This window comes from Vulpes vulpes, chromosome 9, assembly GCF_048418805.1.
Source record: "Vulpes vulpes isolate BD-2025 chromosome 9, VulVul3, whole genome shotgun sequence".
Lineage (NCBI taxonomy): Eukaryota > Metazoa > Chordata > Mammalia > Carnivora > Canidae > Vulpes > Vulpes vulpes.
Genome location: NC_132788.1, coordinates 23,634,547 through 23,658,533, shown reverse-complemented (window position 1 = coordinate 23,658,533; position 23,987 = coordinate 23,634,547). Strand labels below are relative to the sequence as shown.

Sequence of the window (23,987 nt, the reverse complement as noted above, 5' to 3'; positions counted from 1 at the left end):
TCTGGCAATCACCATTCTGCTTTCTTCCTTTATGATTCTGATTGTTCTAAGTACCTATATAAGTAGAATCATATAGTATTGTAGACAAGTTTATTCTAAAATTTATACGAAAAGGCATAGGCCTCAAAATAGCAAAAAAAAAAAAAACAATCTTGAAAAAGAAGAATAAAGTGGGAGGGATGACTCTTCCCAATATTAAGGCCTACTATAAAGCTACAGTAACCAAGATAGTGTGGCAGAAAGACAGACACATAGATCAATGGAAGAAAATAAGAACCCAGTAGACTCACACAAATGTGTCCAACTGATTTATGACAAAGGTGCAGAAGTAATTCAATGGAGGAAGGATTTCAACAAATGGGCACTTTAACAATTGGATATCCATAGGCTTAAAAAAAAATGAACCTCAAACTAAATCTCAAACTTTAAACACTTAACTCAAAATGGATCATGGACTTAAATGTGAAATTTAAAAACATCAAACTTTTAGGGAAAAAATAGGAGAAATCTTTGAGATCAAGGCTAGGCAAAGAATTCTCAGGCTTCACACAAAAAGCACAAACCAAGAAAGAAAAAAATGATAAATTGGAACTCCACAATATTTAAAACTTTTCCTTTGAAAAGACCCTATTACAAAGATTTTAAAAAATAAACCTGGGATCCCTGGGTGGCTAGAGGTTTAGCGCTTGCCTTCGGCCCAGGACGTAATCCTGGAGTCCCCGGATCGAGTCCCACATCAAGCTCCCTGCATGGAGCCTGCCTCTCCCTCTGCTTGTGTCTCTGCCTCTCTCTCTGTGTGTGTGTCTCTCCTGAATGAATAAGTAAAATCTTTAAAAATAAATAAATAAATAAATAATAAACCTACCGTCAAGGAGAAGTATGTTTCCAAGCCATATATCTAACAAAGAACTAGTATTTAGAACAAAGAACTCACAAAACTGAACAATAAAAACTAATAATTCAATTAGACATGTCTAACATTTTACCAAAGACATTTCATTGAAGAGGATATACAAATGACACAAAAGCACAAGAAGAGATGTTCAATATCTTTAACCATTAGGGAAATAAAAATTGAAGCCATGACACCTGTGAGAATGGCTAAAAATTAATATTGACAATATCAAGTGCCAGAAAGGATGCAGAATGGATCACTCATACATGTACTTGGTAGGAATGGAAAAATGGGATGACTCTGTAAACACTTGGGCACTTTCTCATAAAACTAAACTGCAACTACCATATGACCCAGCAATTACACTCTTGAGCATTTTTCCCAAAGAATGTAAACTACCTTCACATAAAAACCTGCACACAAATTCATAGCAGATTTATTCATAACAGTCAAAAATTGGGAATAATCTGGATGTCTTTGAATGGGTGAATGGTTAAACAAAATTTGATATAGTCATACCAATGAATACTACTCTGCAATGAAAGAGGGAAAAGAATGAACGTATGTAACACTTTCAATGACTCTCCAGGCAATTATGTTTATTGGGAAAAGCCAATCCCCAAAAGGTTACCTGCTGTATGATTCCATTTATATAACATTAATGATGTAACAAAATTACAGAATTAGAGAACGTATTAGTGGTTGCCAGGTGTTATGGATGGGCTGGCAGTGGGGAAGGAGGTGGGGTGTGGCTATATATGGGCAACACAGAGGTCCTTGTGATAGAACTGTTGTGTACACTGACTCTATCACTGACTATAACCTGGTTGTAATGTACAAATGATTTGCAAGATGTTACCACTGGAGAACCTGGGTGAAGGGTGTTATTTTTTTACAACTGCAGGTGAATCTACGATTATTTCAACGTAAGAAATTTAATTTAAAAAAATTGTGAAAAGACTCAAGGCTTCTAGTAATTCCTGGCAGATGGAAAGGTGCAGTTGAGATGAGCAAGAGGCAAGGATAGACCAAGACAGGAGTGCAGCACCGTGGGAGCTCTGTGACTACACGTGGTAGCACTCTGGAGTGGGAGAGGGCTAGGAACAGCCGGTAAGGGTCTGGGAAAGCTGTGGAAGTGGGAGCAGTTTATTGTTCTGAATCCCTGTATGATCTTCCTTCTCCACCCAGGGTTTAGGGCAGTGTTTAGGATGAAGAAATAGAGAAGGTCCCCAGGTAGATGATGATATCCAGGACAAACTGGGGACCAGATAAGCTCTAAAGGCCAACTGCTGTCAGTTCTGCCCAACCGCTATTCCCACTGAAAACAGTAAAGAACACAAGCACCCAAGGCCGTTAACCCCTCCCCCCTTCCAAGACTGGCTGCCCAAACTGAGATTGTGGAGAGTCTAGAAAAGATGAGCTCACAGTCAGGAATAATTAGAAATATGAGGGCTGTTGATTTGGAGAAAGACCAGAACAAGAAGCCTTCACAGCTTGAAGAGCTTCAGAACTAAACATTTATAAGAAAAATAAATAATACCTTTATAGATGTAAAAGATGGCATTATATCCATGAAACAATAGGATCTTGATTTTTATAAAACAGACTCAAGAGAAGATCTGAAAAATGAAGAAATGTAATTGTTGCCATTATGAACTTAATAGAACAGCTCTGTAGCAGAATGAAAAAATAGCAAAATTAGTCAGCTAGGCGATTAAGGGTAAAGAATTCTTCCAGAATATAAGAAGAAAGGATAAACAGAAAGTTTAAAAGAAAAAAATCACAGAAAACAGCTCTAGCTTTACCAATATCTAACAAACAGAAGTTTATAAAGGAGAAATAGAAATACAGAGAAACCAATGTTTAAAGAAATAACATCTAAGAACTTCTTAGAACTAAAAAAAAAAAAAAAAAGACAAAGGCTTCAGAATGACAGTTACCATGTGCTGAGCTGCATAATAATGTAGACAATTTTTAGAACCTCAAAATAGAGAAAAGAATCCCAAAAGTTATCAGAAAAAAATAATATTAACAATCAAGAATCTAATCCAAAGCAGACTTCTTATCAACCTCTCTAGAAACAAGAACTTCAGTGCTAAAAAACAAAACAGAACAAATCTTGAATGGAGATTTCTGTACCTAGCCAAATAAGCATTCAAATGTGAAGGTGAAATAAAGGAATTTTTCAGATATACAAACTTCCAGACAGAAAGCTTACCACCCTAGACCTTCTCTTAAAGAGACTACCACAAACTATATTTCACAAAAAGAAAAATGGTATAAAGTATAAAAAGCAATAATGGGCAAATTTTATTATATCTTCTTTATGATATTTAATGTTGTATTATATTTACTTTATGTTTTTTACTAATTGGCCACTTTCTACATCAACAGATGTTTCTCTTTTTTTTTTTTTTAAGATTTTATTTATTTATTCATGAGAGACACAGAAAGAGAGAGAGAGAGAGGCAGAGACACAGGCAGAGGGAGAAGCAGGCTCCACGCAGGGAGCACGACATGGGACTTGATCCCAGGGTCTCCAGGATCACACCCTGGGCTGAAGGCGGCACTAAAACACTGAGCCACCCGGGCTGCCCTCAACAGATGTTTCTATTGAAAAGTTATTCACAATAATCAAATTTGCCATTCATAGGAGTTTAGGGAGGGAGGCAGAGTGGAGAGAAATAAAATTATGATAACAGATTTAAAATATCGAAGGACTCTTAGATCATGGTTGGTTTCCTCCGATCCTCAGATAACAAATATACAAATGTCAATTGGAACAATTCTATATAGACAGTATGTAGGACTGCCATTAGTTTTTCTGGGCAATTGGTTCATTTACTCATTCATTTACTCACTCAATACTTATTATTCATCTAGTATTCACAAAACTCTATCCTAGGCCCTGAGAGGAACATAATGATGAACCAAACCTAGATTCAGCTCCTAAAAGGTGCACAATTTCATGGCAGTGTCAGACATGAGCACAAGTAATTATGATGCAAAATATATATGCTATGAGACCACATAAAACACAAAATTGCAGAGATAGTAATGATTAATTTTGAGCTCAGGTATCATGTAAAATTAGTTCGTATGCTGGTAAATAAACTTCAACAACCCCTAATGAAATGACTTGTTTCTCGTCAAGATATGTATACTATATTATTAATGATTTCTGATCAGCAGTACGGGAGATCAAATGTGGCAAAATATTACACCCACCCTGCCAAAGCAAAGCATAGAGTTTCACAACAATCCAGCAACTTTGGTGCTTGTTTATACAAACAATGAGGATTATTCAGATAATATGGGAGTTTTATCATTGTTTTGGTTAGATTATTACTTTGTTATTGTTACAGTTACACCTTGCCATAATTAGCTAGGTTAAATACTAGTACAACTTAAATTCATCAGATTTAAGAGTCCTTTATCATCTTAAATTAAAAAATAAATTAAAATGTGCCCTCCTAATGCAGTACTGCTACTAAAAAAAAAAAAAATGGGCTCCAGGCTAAATTTGGCCCACAGGTCTATTTTGCCAACCTCTGGCTTATAGCAAAGGTGCTAAAACTTTTTTAGTCCAGTTCATCAAATGTAAGTGGGTAAAAATCAACCTTCAAGCTCTCTGAACAAACAATAACAATACCATAACCTGGCTGCCAAGCTGTATATAGAAACCAATCCAAATATACCGGCAAGCATCAAAGACTCATAGGATGTTTATACTTCATGGATAAGATGCTTACCATATGCCCACCTGCACCTCTAATTTCCCCCCAAAGTATACATCATTACTGAAGTTACATTCTCTTCATTTTCCATTCTGATCTGAACTCCTTACTTAAGATGACTTCAAGGCACTGCATAACCTAACACAAACTTTATTTCTTTTTGGCTAGATTTTACAAGGAAGGTATTCACAAGTTATTACCATACATATACCACATACCATAATTACTAAACACACCTATAGTACTACTGGAACTAAATACTTAATAACTGATACAGAGGTTGTCTTTTTTTCATTTGTTCTAATAATTTATAGTACATACATACCATGGGATATTATGCAACCATTAAAAATATACAAATTTTTAGCAAACTAGGGAATTTAGCAAAGAGAGGAATTTCCTCCACCTGATAAAAGAATATGTACCAAAAAAAACCTACAGCTAACATGATAATTAATGATGAGAAATGAGATGCTTTTCCACCAAGATCAGAACAAGGCAAGGATGTCCCCTCTCACTACTGCTATTCAACATCATACTAGAAGTACTGGCTAATGCAATAAGAAAAGGAAAACATGGGATACAGAGTGGGAAGAAAGAAATAAAACTGTCTTTGTTCACAGATGAGATGACTGTGTAGAAAATCCCAAAGAATCAACAAATAAACAAACTCCTAGAACTAATAAGTGATTAAGGAAAGTTAAAGAATACAAGGTTAATATACAAAAGTTAACTGTTTTCTTACATGCCAGTGATAACCAATTGGAATTTGAAATTTTAAAAAATACCAAAAAAATTAAAATAAATAAAAAAATACCATTTACATTAGCACTAAAAGAAATTAAACACTGAGGTATAAATCTAACCAAATATATTTGAGATCTATTTGAAAAAAAAACTATAAAGTTCTGATGAAAGGAATTAAAGAAAATCTAAACAAATGGAGAGTTATTCCATGTACATGGATAAGAAGACTCAATATTGTCAAATTGTTAGGTCTTCCCAACATGATCTATAGATTCAACACAATCCCATCAAAATCCCATTATTTTGTAGATATTGACAAATTGATTCTAAAGTTTATATGGAGAGGCAGGGGCAGGGGGCAGCGAGAGTTGCCAGTGCAATTGAAGAAAGCTGAAGCACTGAAACTACCCAACTTCAAGACTTACTATAAAGCTATATAATCAAGACAGTGTGGTATTGGTAAAAGAACAGACAAATGGACCAATGGAAATGAATAGCCCAAACACTAACTCAAAATTTAAAATGCAAACCTATAAAACTTCTGCAAGGCAACACAGGAGAAAATTTAGGTGAACTTAGGTTTGGCAATGATTTTTTAGACACTACATCAAAGTGTAATCCATGGAAGAAAAAATTGATAAGTTAGACTTCATTAAAATTAAAATATCTGCTCTGCAAAGGCACTGTCAAGAGCATAAGAAAACAAGCCACAGACTAGAAGAAAATATTTGCAAAAGACATCTGATAAAGGATTGTTCTCCCAAATAAAGAACACTTAAAACTCAACAATAAGAAAACAATCCAATTTAAAAATGAACAAAAGACAAGAATAGACACTTCACCAAAGAAGATATACAGATGGTAAATAAGCATTTGAAAATATGTTCACCATCATATGTCATTGGGGAATTGCAAATTAAAACAACAAGGTAGTACTGGATACCTACTAGAATGGCTAAAATCCAAAACAGTGACAACACCAAATGCTAACAAGGATGTAAAGTAACAGGAACTCCCATTCATTGGTGGTAAGAATGCAAAATGGTACAACCACTTTAGACTACAGTTTGGCAGTTTTTTTAAAAAAATGAAACATACTCATACCACACAATCCAACAATTATGCTTCTTGGCATTTACCCAAAGAAATTAAAAATATGTCCACACAAAACTTGTATAAGAATGTTTATGTAGGGACACCTGAGTGGCTCAGTGGTTGAGCATCTGCCTTCAGCTCAGGTCATGATCCCAGTGTTTTGGGATTGAGTACTGCATTGGACTCCATGAAGGAAGTCTGCTTCTCCCTCTACTTATGTCTCTCTGCCTCTCTCACTGTGTCTCTCATGAATAAATAAATAAAACCTTTTTTAAAAAAAGAATGTTTATAGTAGCTTTATTCATAATTACTAAAACTTGGAAGCAACCAGTAGGTGAAAGGATAAACAAACTCATACAATGGAATATTATTCAGCACTGAAAAAAATGAGCTATTGAAATATGGAGGAACCCTAAAATGCATACTGCTAAGTGGAAGAAGCCAACCTGAAAAGGATACATACTGTATAATTCCATATAAGTGATATTTTTTGAAAAACAAAACTATGAAGGCAATAAAAACAAGTGGTTGCCAGGGGTTCAGTAGGGAGGAAGAGATAAACAGGCGAAACACAGGGGATTTTTAGAGCAGTCAGACTACTCTGTATGATACTCTAATGGCTGGATATACGTCACTATAGATTTGTCAAAACCCACAGAATATACAAAAATAAAAAATGAACTCTAATATGAAGAATGGACTTTAGTTAATAATAGTGTATCAATATTGGCTCATCGATTGTAACAAATGTACCACACTAACACTAAACATTAACAATAGGAGAAATTGGGTGGGGGGCATGTATATATGGGAATTCTCTGCATTTCCCACTGAGTTTTTCTACAAACCTAAAACTGCTCAAGGCTATACAGTCTATTAATTTTTTAAAAAGAATATTTTAAATATGGCAGCTACTTGGAGATATTTCCATGATATGCTAATAAATGAGAAGAGTGAAATGCAGAGAATGTGAGCTGGTCCATTTTTATTATACATCAACAATGTTTTGGACACTAGTTACTTTAGAAGTTGGGACAAGAGAATGAAAATAATTAAAAACTTGGGATCCCTGGGTGGCGCAGCGGTTTGGCGCCTGCCTTTGGCCCAGGGCGCGATCCTGGAGATCCGGGATCGAATCCCACGTCGGGCTTCCGGTGCATGGAGCCTGCTTCTCCCTCTGCCTGTGTCTCTGCCTCTCTCTCTCTCTCTCTCTCTCTCTCTGTGACTATCATAAATAAATAAAAAAAATAAAAAAAAAAGAAAATAATTAAAAACTTACTGACAAATCAAGCTTTGAGCAAAAATATAAATTAAAGTCTGAGATTTAAGTAATCAAGGCCCTGAAGCAAGGAGAAGCTATCCTAGCATAAACTGGCTGGCCTCAAAAGGAGCCCACTCTGGGACAGTGAGAATAGCCCAGTACCAGATTCACTGGATAGAGAAACAGGAGACTCAGGGCAGAGATCTCTTGTTTCCTTTCTAATTAGTTTCATGTGACCATATGATGATAACAGTAGAGAATCCTCATTTTTAAAATTATATCAATTTTGTTTGTCAACCATTCTACAAGTCCCAAAGCAAATACATAGAGAAAATGAAGCCTAGACTTCAGCTTTTTAATGAGTCTCCTTATCCTAAGAAAGAAAAAATTGTCAGGTTTGTCCTAACCAAAACAATTCAGTCCTAAGTTCCAGCAATGTATTAGTAGAAACCCCTTGGTTCATAGCTTGCCCCTGGAAATTCATATTTAAATTTATACAGCTTATTCCTTAAATCGGGTGTGGGTTGCCCCAAAACGACTGCAGCAAAGAGCAATATAATCTTATTCTCCCAACTCCTAATTTTCATCAGAAAATAGTCATTCCCTTTAATTTATTCCACTCAACAAAATAAATCCACAGAGCTTCATAGTAGGAGCATAAGCCTGAAGAAGAAAAAAAAATTGTTTTTCAGTTTCTTAAAATAAAAAGTTATCTGCAAGGGGCTCCTCAAACCTTTTTTTTTTTTTACATTCAGAGGCAGTTGGATGCAGTTTCCACTCTTGGAGGTATGCGGTCTCCCAGCAACCTGCCTCCGGTTGTCAGGGAGAGCCCCCGCCTGAGCTCGGGCCCTTATCAGGCCCACTGCAGTCCTTGGTGGGGGGAGTGAGGAGCTCCGTGCGGCATTTCTACAAGCCAGTGCACACATCTCGCTGTGCAAGGAATGCTAAGTGGGCAGCTAGGAACTCTGGGGACCAGCAGGAGTTGCTGCAGAGAGCTGACTGCTCGATGACGTAGCTCTTTATGAATTGGCTCTTAAGAAGAGATAAGGAAACAGAGGTTTTCAGCAATGCAGTGTTTTCTCCGGGGCTCGATTTGACAGCTGGCTACTCCATTCTGCAAACTCTAACATGGTTTTCTTTTCATCTGCTAACGATGGTACATTCAGGATTTTTTACTGTAGCTTTCATTTTCTCCAGCTGGAAAGCTATGAATTCCCTCACAGTATTTCATTTTCATGACTCTTGCCTTTTGGGTAAAATCTGTTAAAATATCAATTTTTTTTTTAGTTGGACAAAGAATACATTTTGGCCTCATGTGAACAATGTTTTTTTTTAATTTTTCACACTGCATTTGACCTAAGCAAAGTATAAATTACCTAACAGCAAACTACAAATAAAAATAATCAAAGGCAAAATATGAAAAAGTTACGGAAGAAAATTCAACACTAATGTTATTACTTTGCCATGGTAACATTTTCAAAAGAATTCATTTTCTATACATGCTCTGGGAAGACATTCAATGTTTCTCAATTCTATCCTTCATTTTTTAAAAACGTAATGATAATATATTCATTGGAACATATTGTAACTGCATTTCTTCCAGTTTCACTATTACCAGTCTTTCTTACATTATAATGCAAATTTAATACACATACTCAACAACAAGCTAGTGGATCAGAAATACACCCTGCTGAGAAACACTGTAGATATGCTCACACAAAATCATACAAAAGCCCTACAGAAATATAAGAAACCGTGTCTTTCTTTATGAAGGACAATAACCTTATTTGACCTTTCATTAGAGACTCAGCTTATAGAACAGATCCCAGCTAACCCAGAGGATATGGGGGTCTTTGGTCAAGGTACAATCAAGCATCAGGTATTGTTAAAAAAAATAATACAAGACAATTGGCTCAAAATGGAGTCGCTTCTCTGAAGCCCCACATCACCAAACCAAGATTTAACTTTGTTACAGTTTTGGCTCTCCCAGAAATGAAATTCTAAACCAGTCAATAAGGAATTGCCTGATCAACCCTAAGTAGTCTGCCATTGCCTAGGGGAATATATCCTTGCAATAACCAACCTGCTGTTTTGCCTAGTATAACTTCCTTGTTCCCATTCCCTTTGGCCTATAAAAAAAAGTCCTTCATTTTTGTACAAGCTCCTTGGAGATCCTATCTTCTAGATTGGATGTTGCCCAATTCAAGTCAACTTTTGTTCAGCTAAACTCTTTAAAAAATTAATATGCCTCAGTTTATCCTTTAACAGGATCATGAATCAAATAGTCAAGTATTTCACCAAATGGGAAGAGCACTTTGATAGGACATCCAGGAGAAAAAGACCAGAAAACCAAGCAGCAGCTTAGTCACTGTAACCCAAGACCTCTACCCACGCCAGCAGGGCACCATAACCAGAATAAAAGTTCAGGAACCACCAGAGAGAAAAATAGCAATCAGTGAGCTCCAGACATTTAAAGGAACTCAACTTTCACCTCCTTGAGGAGACACAGTACAATCAAAGGGCAAAACCGGGCCCCAAAGCTGTAGCTCCACAACAAATTCTTAAGAGCAGTCAAAGTTGAAACCATCCCCAGAAGGCAGCATGGAAGGGGAAGAACTCAGATGAGCCTGCTTGAAAGACCCAGAAGACTGAGATAGGCTGTGAGGATGAAAGCAAACAACTTTGAAGGAAGGAACTAAGAGCTGGGAGTGGGGGGTGGGGGATGGGGGGCAGAGATCAGGAACACTGAGGTTAGCAGCAAGGTAGAGGAAGTTTGTAACTCCAGGATGAAGAGTGTCATCATGTCAGCTAAATGCAACAGAAGTTACTCAACTCAGAAGACTGCAATCTATCAGTAGAAGGGAGGAGAGGGAAAGGACAAAAGCAGGGAAGGAATGTATGTATTCTGGTTTTAAAACCAGCAGTTCCTGCCAAGGAGATGTCTAGCTAGGTAGGTGTTTGCTGGATAGCCCCATGTGCAAGCCAGCTTGAGTGGGTTGGGAGCTGAGGACCTGTGCAGAAGCCCCCAAGTCATCCTGAAGTTATATAATTATACTAAGATTTCCTCCTACGGGTGGAGCTTCCTGCCATTTTTTGAACAATTTATGCACTAGCATATTGACATGCTAGGCATAAGCAGTTTAGCCAAAGTACCTAAGTAACAAAATATGTATAAGTTCCTTAATGTATATATGAAAGCTCCCTGCCCCTACCCCCAATACACTGAATAAGAGCTCGTTGGGGCCCACCTCTCAGAGCTCATGATATAATATGATACAGTCATTCCACAAATATTTATCATCAGCCTACTGTGTTCCAGGCACAATAAATAAGACAGCTCCTGCCCTTCATTAGTTTTGCAATCTAGTACTACGTTTTCACAAGACATTAGATACTGGATTCTCTCAAACAAATTGGGAATTTATGATGGAAGAGAGATGAAAGAACAGGATACAGAGGATCAACAACTTTCAGTCATCATGCATTGACACTCCGAATCCATCTTTTGCAGAATTCAGTCTTTCATACTTCACCAGAGTTTGAAGATTTGGGCTGGTGCAAGATGACAGAGCCAGCCAGCTGCTACGGCATGGGAAGGGTCCTAGACATCTTCCAAGGCAGCAGGGGTGATGGTTGGCAAGACACTGGGGACTATGAAGGGGCAGACCAAGCCTAGCAAAAAGGCCTCCACTCTGTTCTTGATGAGGGTGTGGAGGCTACTGGCTCTCTGGGGACCCATGTCACAGGCTGATATCTCCTCACCCAACCAGCTTCCCATTTCTCACCTCAGCTGTCTTCACTCTCCTCCCTCCCCCAGCTGAAGCAGGGGCTTGCTGTCACCCCAATCTGGAAGGAAGCAGGCCAGGGTCCCCCCAGATTATGCTGGGCAGGATGGCTCTTTCCCAATCACTGCTGCAGATTTCTAGCAAGTCCCTGCCTAGAGATTTAAAGATGAGGGGCTCCTCATCGCTCAACCTGGCCAACAGAAAAGTTTACTACTGGTGACAAGAGTAGTTAAGAAGAAAGTCTGAAATCAGCCCAAATCTATCACCATAGTGAAAAAATGATCTAGAATATATACCCCAGGGACAAAAGATCAACTATGTTAGCTTTTCTGTGTCACACTGGTCATACGATGGTCACACAAAAAGACCACCTTCAACCAGCATTAGCCATATTTTACTCAATATCCACAAACCATAACTGAGTGCCTGATGTAGGCAGTGTCATCTGCAAAGTACTATAGACTAAAGGATAAAACAGTGTCGACCATGCCCAGCCCCTCCCTTCAAGGAGTGAAAGACAGCTCCTCCCTCTGGACGGCCATCTTTCAAGGGAACTCCCTCTCATATGAGGAGAAAAGACATAGACTTAACAACCTGGGTAGCAACACGACATCTAAGTAACAATGCAAGATCCAAAAGGAGGATTCATGAAATAGTATATAATTATTTGTCCAAAAGAAAAGAAAGGAATCACTTAAGTTGGAGTGAAAAGGTTTGGATTTATAGGAGAAATGGAATCCAATCAGGGCAAGTTTTGAGGAAGAGGCAGGATAAGAACATAGGGAAAAAATATTTTACCTAGGCAAGCATTTAATAAGCATTTAATGAATGACAAAATGAAACACTTTCAAGTGGGCATGTGAAACCCACTTGGGTAGAATCACATGAGCAACTTCAGAGGCAAAACACTGAAATATATGTTAGCCAGAGGATAGGGTTCTATGGGGCACAGCAGGAAGAAAGGCTGGGAAGATAAGGATCAGATCATGGGGGGGTATGGAATACCCTTATATACCCAGGGACTTCAGGGAAATACTCAAGGTTCTAAAACAGAGGGTAAAATAAAGAGCTTCAGACAAGATGCAAAGAAGAGAAATAATAGTTCTATGTCCTCCAATTTAGAAATTAATCACACATTGGGGAAAATTTTTCTAAAAGGAAAATTGTTTTCTATCATTTTCTTTTAAAAGTCTATGTACATCACTCAAAATAAAAGAAATACACATAATGCTTTCTACATAATAGTGGAAGGAATTTGTCCCCAAAGATCTTTTCTTTGTATAAATGATGCCACCACAATTGATGCTTCAATAAAAATGAATATTTATGAAATGTAAAATGACTTGGGTTAACTTATTCCAATTTCACCCTCTAAATTTAGATTTTTTAAATCACGCCAAAATGTAGATTTTGATTACAAAAGCAAGTTGAGGAAGAAAAGGGACTTACTTGACAAGAAAAAGAGAGCAAAATTTAAAAAAGAAAAAGAACTTGAAATAGGGATGACAAAAGATGATAGAAAGGTGGTCAATTAAACTAAACACCACAGAAAGAGATCATCCTCATACCAGAGTTATTTAACTCAATAATGCAGTCGCATTACAAGAATCAAGTTACAAGAAAGCATGAAGGAAAAGTCTCCCACTTGTGTGTCCCATCCATCTTCAGTTCACTGCACAGCCCTCTCGCCAGCTATTAGCTTCTTAGCCATCCTTTCAAAGTTTCTTTGTGCATACATCTTATTATTTTCCTCCCTGTTCACACAAAAATTAGCATACCATATAACACTGTTCTGACCTTGCTTTTTTCATGTAACACTATATCTTGGCAATCTCTCTATACCCATTCATATAGATTTTCCACGTTCTTTTTTACAGCTGCATATTCCATTGTGAGGACGAACCACAATTTATTTAACTAGCCCCTATTGATGGGCATTTGGGTTGTTTCCAATCTTTGGCTACTGCAAACAAAGCTGCAGTGAATAACCTGGTATAGTCATCATTTGGCATGCGTGCAAGTGTATCTGTAGGATAAATTCCCAGAATTGAATTCCTGGGTCAAAAGGTATATGCATTTAAATTTTTTATAGATATTGCCAAATTGCCTTCCATAAGAGTGGAGCCAATTTACACTCTCGCCAGCAATGTACAAGAGTGCCTTTTTCCTTAAGGATTTACCAACAGAGTGTACCATCAAAGTTCTGGAGTTTTGCCAATCTGAAAAATGAAAAATGGTGTTTGCATCCTCCTCATTATAAGTGAGGTTGAGCACCCCTTTATATAAGAGCCAATTGTACTTGCTTTTCTTTAAACTATCTGTTCATAACCTCTGCCTATTTTTCTAATGGTTGTTGGTGTTTTCTTATTAATTTCTAGGAGCTTCTTATATATTAGGGAGAATAGTCCTTTACTTATAAGTTGCAAATACTTACCCCAGTCTGTCTTTTGAATTTGCTTACCATAATTTTTGCTATGAGAAGACATATCTAATTTATCAATTTTTTAAGTCTTCTGATTTTCAAGTCAAAGTAGAAAGGCTTTCCTCATCCTAAGATTATAAAGGAATTCTCCCTTCCTCACACTTAAATTGTTTCATTTTTACATGTAACCAAATGGAAAAACAGCAGAGTACAGTAGTTAAGATCACAAACTCTAGAGCCCAACTGCCCACATTCATGTCCTAGCTCCACCACTTATTAGCTATATGACCTTGGATAAGTCACCTAACCCATATGGACCTAGCATCCACATCAACAAATGAGATTAATAATAATTACTACCTTGCAAGGTCACTGTGAGGTTTAAATGTCTTAGTAAATGTAAAGTAATTACTAGAGTGCCTGACATACACTACACACTCAATAAGCATGAGCTATTATCATCAAACATCTGTTTGGGAACTTACCCTGGTTTATTATGTAGAGTACAGATCCAACTTTTTTTTTTCCATACAGCTACCCAGTTGTCCCATAACCATTTATTATTGAATATTCCATCTTTTCCCCACTGATTCGAGATATCACCTTTATGTTATACTACATTCCCATATATATTTAAGAATTTCTGATTTTTCTATTCTGTCCCATTGACCTGCCTATTAATGGACCAGTATCACACTGATTAAAAATTTTTTTAAAGATCTTTTTTATCTATTCATGAGAGACAGGGAGAGAGGCAGTAACACAGGCTGAGGGAGAAGTAGACTCTCTGTGGGGAGTCCAATGTGGGATTTGATCCTCAACCTCTAGGATCTTGCCCTGAGCCAAAGCAGATGCTCAACCACTGAGCCACCCAGGAGTCCCCACACTGATTAAATTATTAAGCTTCATTTTTATTATGTGGTAGGGCTAGCTGATCCTCTTTGCTCGTCTTTGGCAGTTACCATAACTCTTCCTGTTTATTTTTCCATATGAATTTTCTAATTAGTGTGTCTGGTTCTAGAATAAAACAAAAAAATTTAGTATTTTAATTAAAACCATGTTACCTTTATATATTAACTTATAGGGAGAATATGATATATGTTTCCTGTTCAGTCTTCCTATCCAAGAACCTGGTATATCTCACCATTTGTGCAAGTCTTCTTGCGTGTCCTTCATAGTGTTTTAAAGTTTTCCTCACATAGGTCCTGCATATTTCTAGCCAAGTTTACTCATAAATTTTAATTTTTTTGGTTGCTGTTTTCTTCCATTATATTTCCTAACAAGTTGTTTTCATAGAGTAAAGCTACTGGTTGTTGTCAGGTAAGTACATTCCTATTAATTCTCTTGGATTTTCTAGGTATATAATCTCATGATCTGCAAACTAGTGGCAGTTTTACCTTCTCTTTTCCAATTTGTACATCTCTAATTGCCTTCTCCTATCTGACTACATTAGCTACCATTTACAAAACAATATTTAATAATGAATCACTTAGAGTAGGCCTAGTCATGCTTTGATCCACTTTAGGCAGCTTTGGAAGAGCTGCACATTAAAAAAGTTTGAAGGTTTGAATCTCACCTTCTTGCAAAGTAGAAACGTACTAGGCCACAGTTTATAAAAAGATGAAAATTTTCTCAACACCAAGAAAAAAAAGCAATAATCCAATTTAAAATCAGGTACAAGACACAAATGGGCATTTCTCCAAAGAAGACATACAGATGGTCAAGAGACACATGAAAAGATGTTCAACATCACTCATCATCAGGGAAATGCAAATCAAAACCACAATGAGATACCACCTCACATCTATTAGAATGGCTAAAATCAAAAACACAAGAAACAACAAGTGTTGGTAAAGATGTGGAGAAAAAAGAACCCTCATGTGGGAATGCAAACTGGTATAGTCACTGTGGAAAACAGTCTGGAGAGTCCTCAAAAAAATTAGAAATAAGGGCACCTGGGTGGCTTAGTTGGTTAAGCATCCAACTCTTGATTTTGGCTTAGGTCATGATCTCAGGGTTGTGAGATCAAACCCAACTGGGCATGGAGTCTGCTTAAGATTCCCCTCTCCCTCTGTCCCTCCTACCCCCACCCTCTCTTAATGAAAAAAAAAATAGAAATAGAATTACCATATGCTACTGGGTATTTACCTAAATTTTCTTTGGGTAATGAAACCACCAATTCAAAAACATATATATAGCACTATGTTTATTGCAGCATTATTTACAGTAGCCAAATTATGGTGGGTGGGAGGGATGGGTAAAATAGGTGAAGGGGATTAAGAATACACTTATCTTGATGAGCACTGAGAAATGTACAGAATTGTTGAATAACTATATTGTATACCTGAAACTAACCTATCACTGTAGACTGTATGTTAACTATACTAGAATTAAAATAAATTTCTTTAAAAATTTTTAATTAAATAAAAAATTTTAAGATAAAAATTTTCTTAAGAACACACAAAAGATTAAAGTTAAGATGATAACCCTTAACAACAGATACTTTTGTTAAGGTATCTGGTAATGGGGGATCCCTGGGTGGCTCAGCAGTTTAGCGCCTGCCTTCGACCCAGGGCGTGATCCTGGAGTCCCGGGATCGCGTCCCACAAGAGGCTCCCTGAATGGAGCCTGCTTCTCCCTCTGCCTATGTCTCTGCCTCTCTCTCTCTCTCTCTGTGTGTGTCTCTTATGAATGAATAAATAAAATATTTTTAAAAATGTTTAAGGGATCCCTGGGTGGCGCAGCGGTTTGGCGCCTGCCTTTGGCCCAGGGCGCGATCCGGGAGACCCTGGATCGAATCCCACGTCAGGCTCCCGGTGCATGGAGCCTGCTTCTCCCTCTGCCTGTGTCTCTGCCTCTCTCTCTCTCTCTCTCTCTCTGTAACTATCATAAAATAAAAAAAATAAATAAATAAAATAAAAAATAAAAATTAAAAAAAAGTATCTGGTAATGGGTACAACTGCTACTAGAATGAGCAAAAGTAGGCCATCTCCACATTTTTTCTTGATTGGGACTTCAGTGGAAATTTCTGCGTTTCTTCATTAAGCATGATGTTGAGCTTCGGACAGAAACAGATTTATTATATCATGTTAAGGAAGAAGTCATCTCTAAGTGTTATTATCCCCAATAGCTGTTAAATGTAATCAAACAAGTTTTTAGCATCCAGAAGTCAGTTACACCATTTTTCTTCTTAGATCAATTAAATGATGAATTATAGTAATAGATTTCCTAATACTGACCGATCCTTGCATTCTGGGACTAAATCCCATTGCTGGATTCTGTTTACTCACATTTATTTAGCAATTTTTCATCAATATAAGTGAGACAGGTCTGTAGTTTTCTTTTTTGTGCAATTTTTATCAGATTTGGTTTCAATATTAAACTTGCTTCTTAAAAATAATTTGACAATTCTTTCAGTTTAAATAATATTGGAATTTTCTGCTCTTTAAATATTCAGTAGAAATCCCCTGTAAAATTGTCTAAACATGATGCTTGGGGAGGAGACAACTCATTGACCTCATTTCCTCTCTAAAAATCATTGTTTCCTAAACAGAATGGGATCTTTCTCATATCAGTACAGGTCAATTATATTTTCCTAAAAATTATCTATTCCATCCAAGTTTTCAAATTTATTTTCAAAGAGTTAAATAGTCTCTTACATTCTTTAAATGTTCTACTCCTCCTTCTCAGTTATTATTTTGTGTATTTGTACTTTCTTCCCTTTTTATCAGATAGCTACAGTTAATAAATAAAAACAATAAATTTTATTGTTATATTTCAATTCTCAAGGAGCCACCTTTTGGATTAGTCATATTGTTCTACCATTTTTCTATTTGTATTTAAAGTTCTTAAAAGAGTACACTGTGAGCAGGTGTTCTACATCGCTTCCTCTCTCAAAAAAAAAAAAAAAAGACCCACAGTAATACAATACAACCCACTATCTAAGAATATAAAGGCAAAATAGCAGAGCTTAAACATGAGCTGTCAATGTTACCCTGAATATCTCCAAATCCCAAACACCTGATCAAAAAAAGATTAGCAATATTTCCAAAACGCAAAAAAAAAAAAAAAAAAAAAAAAAGTGCCATACGAAATAAAAACTGAGCTTTTACAGTAATTAATTCACTGGAAATAAGATTAGTTCTAACTATAATAAACTTACATTTTAACAACACAGAAGGCACTCTGAAGTTTTAATTATAAGCCTTTCACTTCCTGCCTATCTCTAGCAATTAATTGCCCACCAATTCAGTTCAACAAGCATGAATTCCACTTTTCCCCCCAGTCCCAAAGTTCTCTGAATACTGTTTAAAGCCAGGCACTGAAACAGAGAGAGACCACCTTCCACATATAAGATCGGGCAAACTGCTTGTGTGCCCTGCCAGCCAGTGCTGTCCAGACCCACCACTAACCTGAACAGTGTATGCTTCAAATGAGCCAGTCTAGTCCAAGTTTAGTTGTTAACCAATCACCCAAAATAGGACTATTCATCTTTTCATCCACTATAGGTAGCCTGAGAAAAATTAAACACTAAAAAAGCTTGAAGGATTCAATCTTACCCTCCTGTAAGTAGAAATCTACTACTAGGCCACAGTTTATAAAAAGGTGTAAGTTTCCTTACAAATACAAAAAGAGGTAGGATTAAAGCTAAAATGTTAACTCTTCATACCAAAAGTATCTGGTAATAGAACACAGAGACAGAACCTAGTACTAGACTGAACCAAAGACACAAAACAGGCCTTATCGTGTAAAACCAAAAGGTGATGTTTTGTCACAGAACTTTTGAAAGTCAAGGTACAATTAACAACAGACACAAGAGTAATAAAGAGAAATAAAGGGCTGTTAGACTGGAGGTTGGGATAGAGATAAATTTGACTTTCAAAACAATAAGTCCATAAGCTTCAAGCTTATAGCCACCAACGCCTACCAAGGAGGTAATGCTGTCCACTTCTGGGACCAGTCAGAACCTTTAGCAACCTGTCAAGGCAGGAGTTGTACCATGAGTGTGATTGGAAAGGCCACAATCTAAAACTGAAATTATTTGGGGAGGAAAAGAGTTGCAACAGCTGAGCAATAAGGACATATGCACTGCATATGCATATGCATTGTAGGCTTGGCCCTACACCAAAAAAAAAAAGCCGTTTACTGGTCCGGATACAGAGATGTACACATGGCTATATAAAAAGACAGAAGAACCTGGAAGAGAGCCAAACCCTGAGATTCTTCCATTAGAGTTACTAGGTGGATGTGACAAATAAATCATTGGCTCGTTTCTGCCATGTTGCTTTATCTTTCATCAAAAATGTCATTTATGTATCAGGTAATTGATTGGGCAGACTTTGATTAAGCAGAACTAAATTTTAGTTGAAGGTGATCTTGAACCAGTTTGCAAATCTGATTAAGATTTTTGTGTTCATTTGTCTGTTTCTTAGACGTCTAGGAGGTATATCAAAGAGACTGTAGTAGGAAAAGAGGAAGTTTAGTACAAGCTGGGGATGTTCACCATTGAAAAAGGATTGCCTTTAAATACCCATTTATGAACACTGGGTTGTAAAAAGGAATTTTTTTTATTATTTTATTTATTTGACAGAGAGCACAAGCAGGAGGAGCAGGAGAGGGAGAAGCAGAGTCCCCACTGAGCAGGACCCTAGGATCAAGACCTGAGCTGAAGGCAGAGAGTCAACAAACTGAGCTACCCAGGTGGCCCAAGAAAATTTATTTTTAAAATAAAGTTTAAAACTCATTCTCCGAATTTGAGTCAAAAATATAACAAACTTTGGGACACCTGGGTTGCTCAGCAGTTGAGCATCTGCCTTTGGCTCAGGGCCTGATCCAGGTTGAGTCCCGCATCCGGGTCCCTGCATGAAGCCTGCTTCTCCCTCTACCCATGTCTCTGCCTCTCTCTCTCTCTCTCTGTGTGTGTGTGTGTGTGTCTCATGAATAAATAAATAAATAAATCTTTTGGGGCAGCGCGGGCAGCTCAGCGGTTTAGCACAGCCTTCAGCCCAGGGCCTGATCCTGGAGACCTGGGATTGAGTCCCATGTCAGGCTCCCTGCATGGAGCCTGTTTTTCTCCCTCTGCCTGTGTCTGTGCCTCCCTCTCTCTCTGTGTCTCTCATGAATGAATAAATAAATAGAATCAATAAATAAGTAAATAAACAAATAAATATTTTTAAAAAATAAATAAAACAAACTTTTTGGGCTGATCATGAGTTGGAGTTGAAGAGAGAGGAGCAGAGGAAGTAGAATTGCTAATGCAGATGGAGAAACAAGTCCACCGCTTCAGTTTCCAAACTGCCCCAGGTCCAAAAAACCTCTACTTTTTCAAATCTCATGCTGATACTGAATATTGCGTGTGATGTGCATCATGGCCTCCTCCTATAACTCAATAATTCTTTAAGGAAAAGAGAAAGAATTCCTAGGAATTTTTAAGTAGAGGATTTATCGTGGCATTGAGCTATATGCACCATATAACCCTCCGGCAGCTCTGAGGCTGTGCTTTACAAACTATGAAGTGTATTAGAATCACCCAGTTGGGTTTGTTTAAAAACACTTCGAGAGGGATCCCTGGGTGGCGCAGCGGTTTAGCGCCTGCCTCTGGCCCAGGGCGCGATCCTGGAGACCCAGGATCGAATCCCACGTCGGGCTACCGGTGCATGGAGCCTGCTTCTCCCTCTGCCTGTGTCTCTGCCTCTCTCTCTCACTGTGTGCCTATCATAAATAAAAATTTAAAAAAGTAAATAAATAAAAAAAAAAATAGATGTTTAAAAAAAAAAACCACTTCGAGAAGCCCTGCACCAAGGTAATGGTAATGGTCGCTTGGCTGGTGGACCTGGGCTGTCTTCGCTCTGCTACCGGTCTGCGACGTTTAAGCTTTATGAGAATAACTTTTAGGGTAACGGGCACCCAAGGCATGTGATCATTTTTCTGGCTTTTTTTTTTTTTTTTTTTTACTGCACTTTCCAAAACTAATCGTATGAGATTAGAAAATTATTTTTAAGTTGGTAAAGCAGTGCTCTAAAGCCGACCCCTCCGACCTGTGACAGGACACCGGCAGGCCCGCGAGCGCGGGGTCAAGGGCAACTCCTGCCGGGCGGTCAGTGGAGGGTTAATGCAATCCTAAGGGTAATTTTTGCAAACGGCACGGCGGACGGAGACACAACTTCAAAACTGCAGTGTTCATCGTTGTGCACCATCCCATTGCTTCCAGCAACAACACACAGCGGCAGCGTCGCCGCGAGGGCCCGGCCTCCCAGCGGACCGCACACAGAGAAGTATTAGGGGAGGCGAGGAGCCGGCGCTGCGCGCGCACACACCTGCGAGAAGAGCGGGGGTCGGCTCTGCGCTTTTCCTACCCACAGTTTGGAGCCGCCGGGGCACTTGCACTCTAGGCGAGCGACACCAACACACTAGATTCCGTCAAAGTGCTACGTGCAGCTTTAGGGAGAGAAGCCAAACAAAGGAAAAGCTGCGCCCCCCCGCTCCCCCAACACACACACTCGCCATCTCCCCCCACTTCGCGGAGCCCCTCCGCGCCTGCGCAGACCCCAGCCGAACTCTCCGCCCGAGGCCCGCGCTCCGCTCTCCTCCGGGCGGGCGGGGGACGCGCAGCCGCCGGCGCCGACGCGCATGCGCCAGGCCGAAGACCGCGCCTTCCGCGCGTGCCAGGGCCCTTACCCGCCACGGGGATCGGCTCCTTCCGGCCCGGCAGGGCCTCCTGGGGGCTGACGAGCTTAGAGGCGGAGTCGCCCATTCTCGGGCCCGGAAAGAGCCTGCGGAAGAGCTGGCTCGCCTTCCGGCTGGCTGAGAGCATGGGCGGGCCGCCCGCCGAGGGTCCGCAGAGCCGCACGGCGGGGTCGAGGGCTGAGCGGGCGCCCGGCGGCGGGACCGGCGTGCACTGGGCGGCGCTGCGGGTGCGGGTGCGGGTGCGGGTCGGCGGAGGCCGCGTGCGCTGCGGGCCGCGGCAGCTGCTGCCCCGGAATAGAGACCTAAGGCTCGGGCCGAGCGGCTGGAACGGAGGGCGTGTTCTCGGGGGGGGGGGGGGGGCGGGACCCGGGGGGGTGCCGGGCCCCGGGTACTTACATCAATCAGCAAGTACTTCTGGGCCGGCCTCAGTACAGAGTTCCCAGGCGGAGGACAGATGTGCTAACTGCGGCAACCAAGTACGTGAAGCAGCAGAGGCCAAAAGTCAGTAATACCGCCGAGCCTTCGATTTTAAAGTTTGTTGCCTCCTTAACAGCCTTAGCACTTGCTCAGGGTGCCCAGTAAGGTAGAAGACCACCTGCTCTACAGGCAACTGGAATGTGTTGTTTTTTGTTTTTTTGTTTGTTTGTTTCCCACTCGAAGCCATTACAGCGATAAATTATGCAACAGTTGAGTATCCCAAATAAAAACAAGCACAACTTTTTCAAAAAAAGCTCAAAAACAGGGAAGATAACTCAAAATGGTGTTTTCGGTACACGCACACATCCGTACACGCTAATAAACCCATTTTGCAGGGAGGAAAACGGAGAAGGCCCTGATGCCACCGGTAACGCAGCCTCTAGGAATTTAACGGTGCTGTTGAATCAGTCGTTTTCTCAAATCGTGGGAGATGACATTTGTTCCTGTGACAAAAATTTCGACCCAATACAGTAAGGTGGGTAGAGCCAGATGGGTGACTTGGGAGTTCCATGTGTGAAATTTTGGTTTCGCGCAGATGTTCCCCCGGAATGGGCAAATAGTCTCATGAGGGAAGGAACTTCAGATGAGCACCCCCAGATATGAGAGTTTGACCCAACTGAGTTACCCTTTTGTTTTAATGTGGTCTGGACCACAATAGGACAGAGGACTGGCCCTGCTGTACTGTAGAACGTGGTCAGACATGTAACACTAAGCTTAAAGGTTTTATTTTGTAATTTTAGATTTCCTCTGGCGGTTTTTACTTTTATTTGTCTTCGCTATGAGATCATACAAAGTAGTTTCTACAGGCCTAAAAACACTCCCAAGGTGTCCCTTCTCCGCTTGGTCGCTGAAAAAATAAGATCACTTTTCCATCAGAGGGAATATTCTGTGTGTGTGTGTGTTTTAATTATTGCCTTTTCGTACATATTGATTTTCTATGTTTTGTGGTTGATTATATGAAATTAAACATGTTAGAAATAATAGCAACTAAGAGCTGAAGGATTTTTCATGTCACAAAGTACTCATAAAAAAAAAACTAAGTGAAAAAGCACAACAGAGGGACAGTATGTGTATATATGCTGTGTAGTATATACAAAAATGCATGTATTGCCACTTGTACACCCACTGAAGAAAGACTAGAAAAAAAATTAAAATAATGGTTGCAGTTTTTTGTTCAAGGTAATGGTCTTCACTTTCTTATTTTGTTTCAGATTTTCACTTTCTTAAAATGCTCTACATTGTTACAGTGTTCTCAAGTGTTCCATTGCCTATGTTACTTGCTTTACAAAAAAAAAAACAACTTTTAAAAGAAGAGTACCTTGGTTTATTTCAAAGCTCCCCGCCCCCCCATAAAGCAGGAGTTTCTTACCTCTTTTACCAGAATAGTTGCAAGAAAAGTTGCACTAAGGTAGGTAGGTAGGTTGGTTGGTTGGTTGGTTGGTTGGTTGAAAGGGAAACTTAAATATTCCAGCCTTCAAAGATGCCATTTTCACCACCAGGACTTCCTTTTCTTGAGACTCTCCTAGTCCCTTCTGAGCTCCACACTGAGAGTCTTTTTTTTGTCCATATTTCCCAGTAGGCACACACTGCTCTGATTTGCTATTTTTGTGATTGTGCACTGGTTTTACACAAATTCTAACAATGTATGTTGTTTAGGAGGCAGTCTAAGCATCCTCTTAGATACAAAAAAGACCCAAAATACAGCAGTTTAAACAAAATAGAAGTTCATTTCTCTTTTACATACAATCTAAAAGTAGGTAGTTAAATGCTGACAGGACCATGTCTTTCCTTCCATAATATCTCATACTGAATTGGCTTACATTAAGTGTCCAGTGGTCACTATTGGCTTAATTGAGCCAAAACCCTGACTTAGATTAGCAAA

At 39.1% G+C, this 23,987-nt stretch overlaps 1 protein-coding gene across 4 annotated transcripts in view; it reads right to left on the bottom strand.

Annotated features, from left to right (window-relative positions):
- MSRA (methionine sulfoxide reductase A) overlaps positions 1–22,118 on the bottom strand; it is a 426,469-nt gene extending 404,351 nt beyond the window's left edge. The window contains exon 1 of one of the 4 annotated variants that reach the window (XM_072719626.1): positions 22,025–22,118. Coding sequence is in view for 2 of the 4 variants with exons in the window: in XM_026007825.2 (XP_025863610.1) it covers positions 21,620–21,755 (136 nt within the window). In the remaining 2 variants the exon portion in view is untranslated. Of the gene's footprint in view, positions 1–21,258; positions 21,333–21,619; positions 21,953–22,024 lie in introns of those variants that run through there. The other 3 variants (XM_026007825.2, XM_072719623.1, XM_072719628.1) reach the window with 3 other exon arrangements.
- Positions 22,119–23,987: the final 1,869 nt, after the last annotated feature.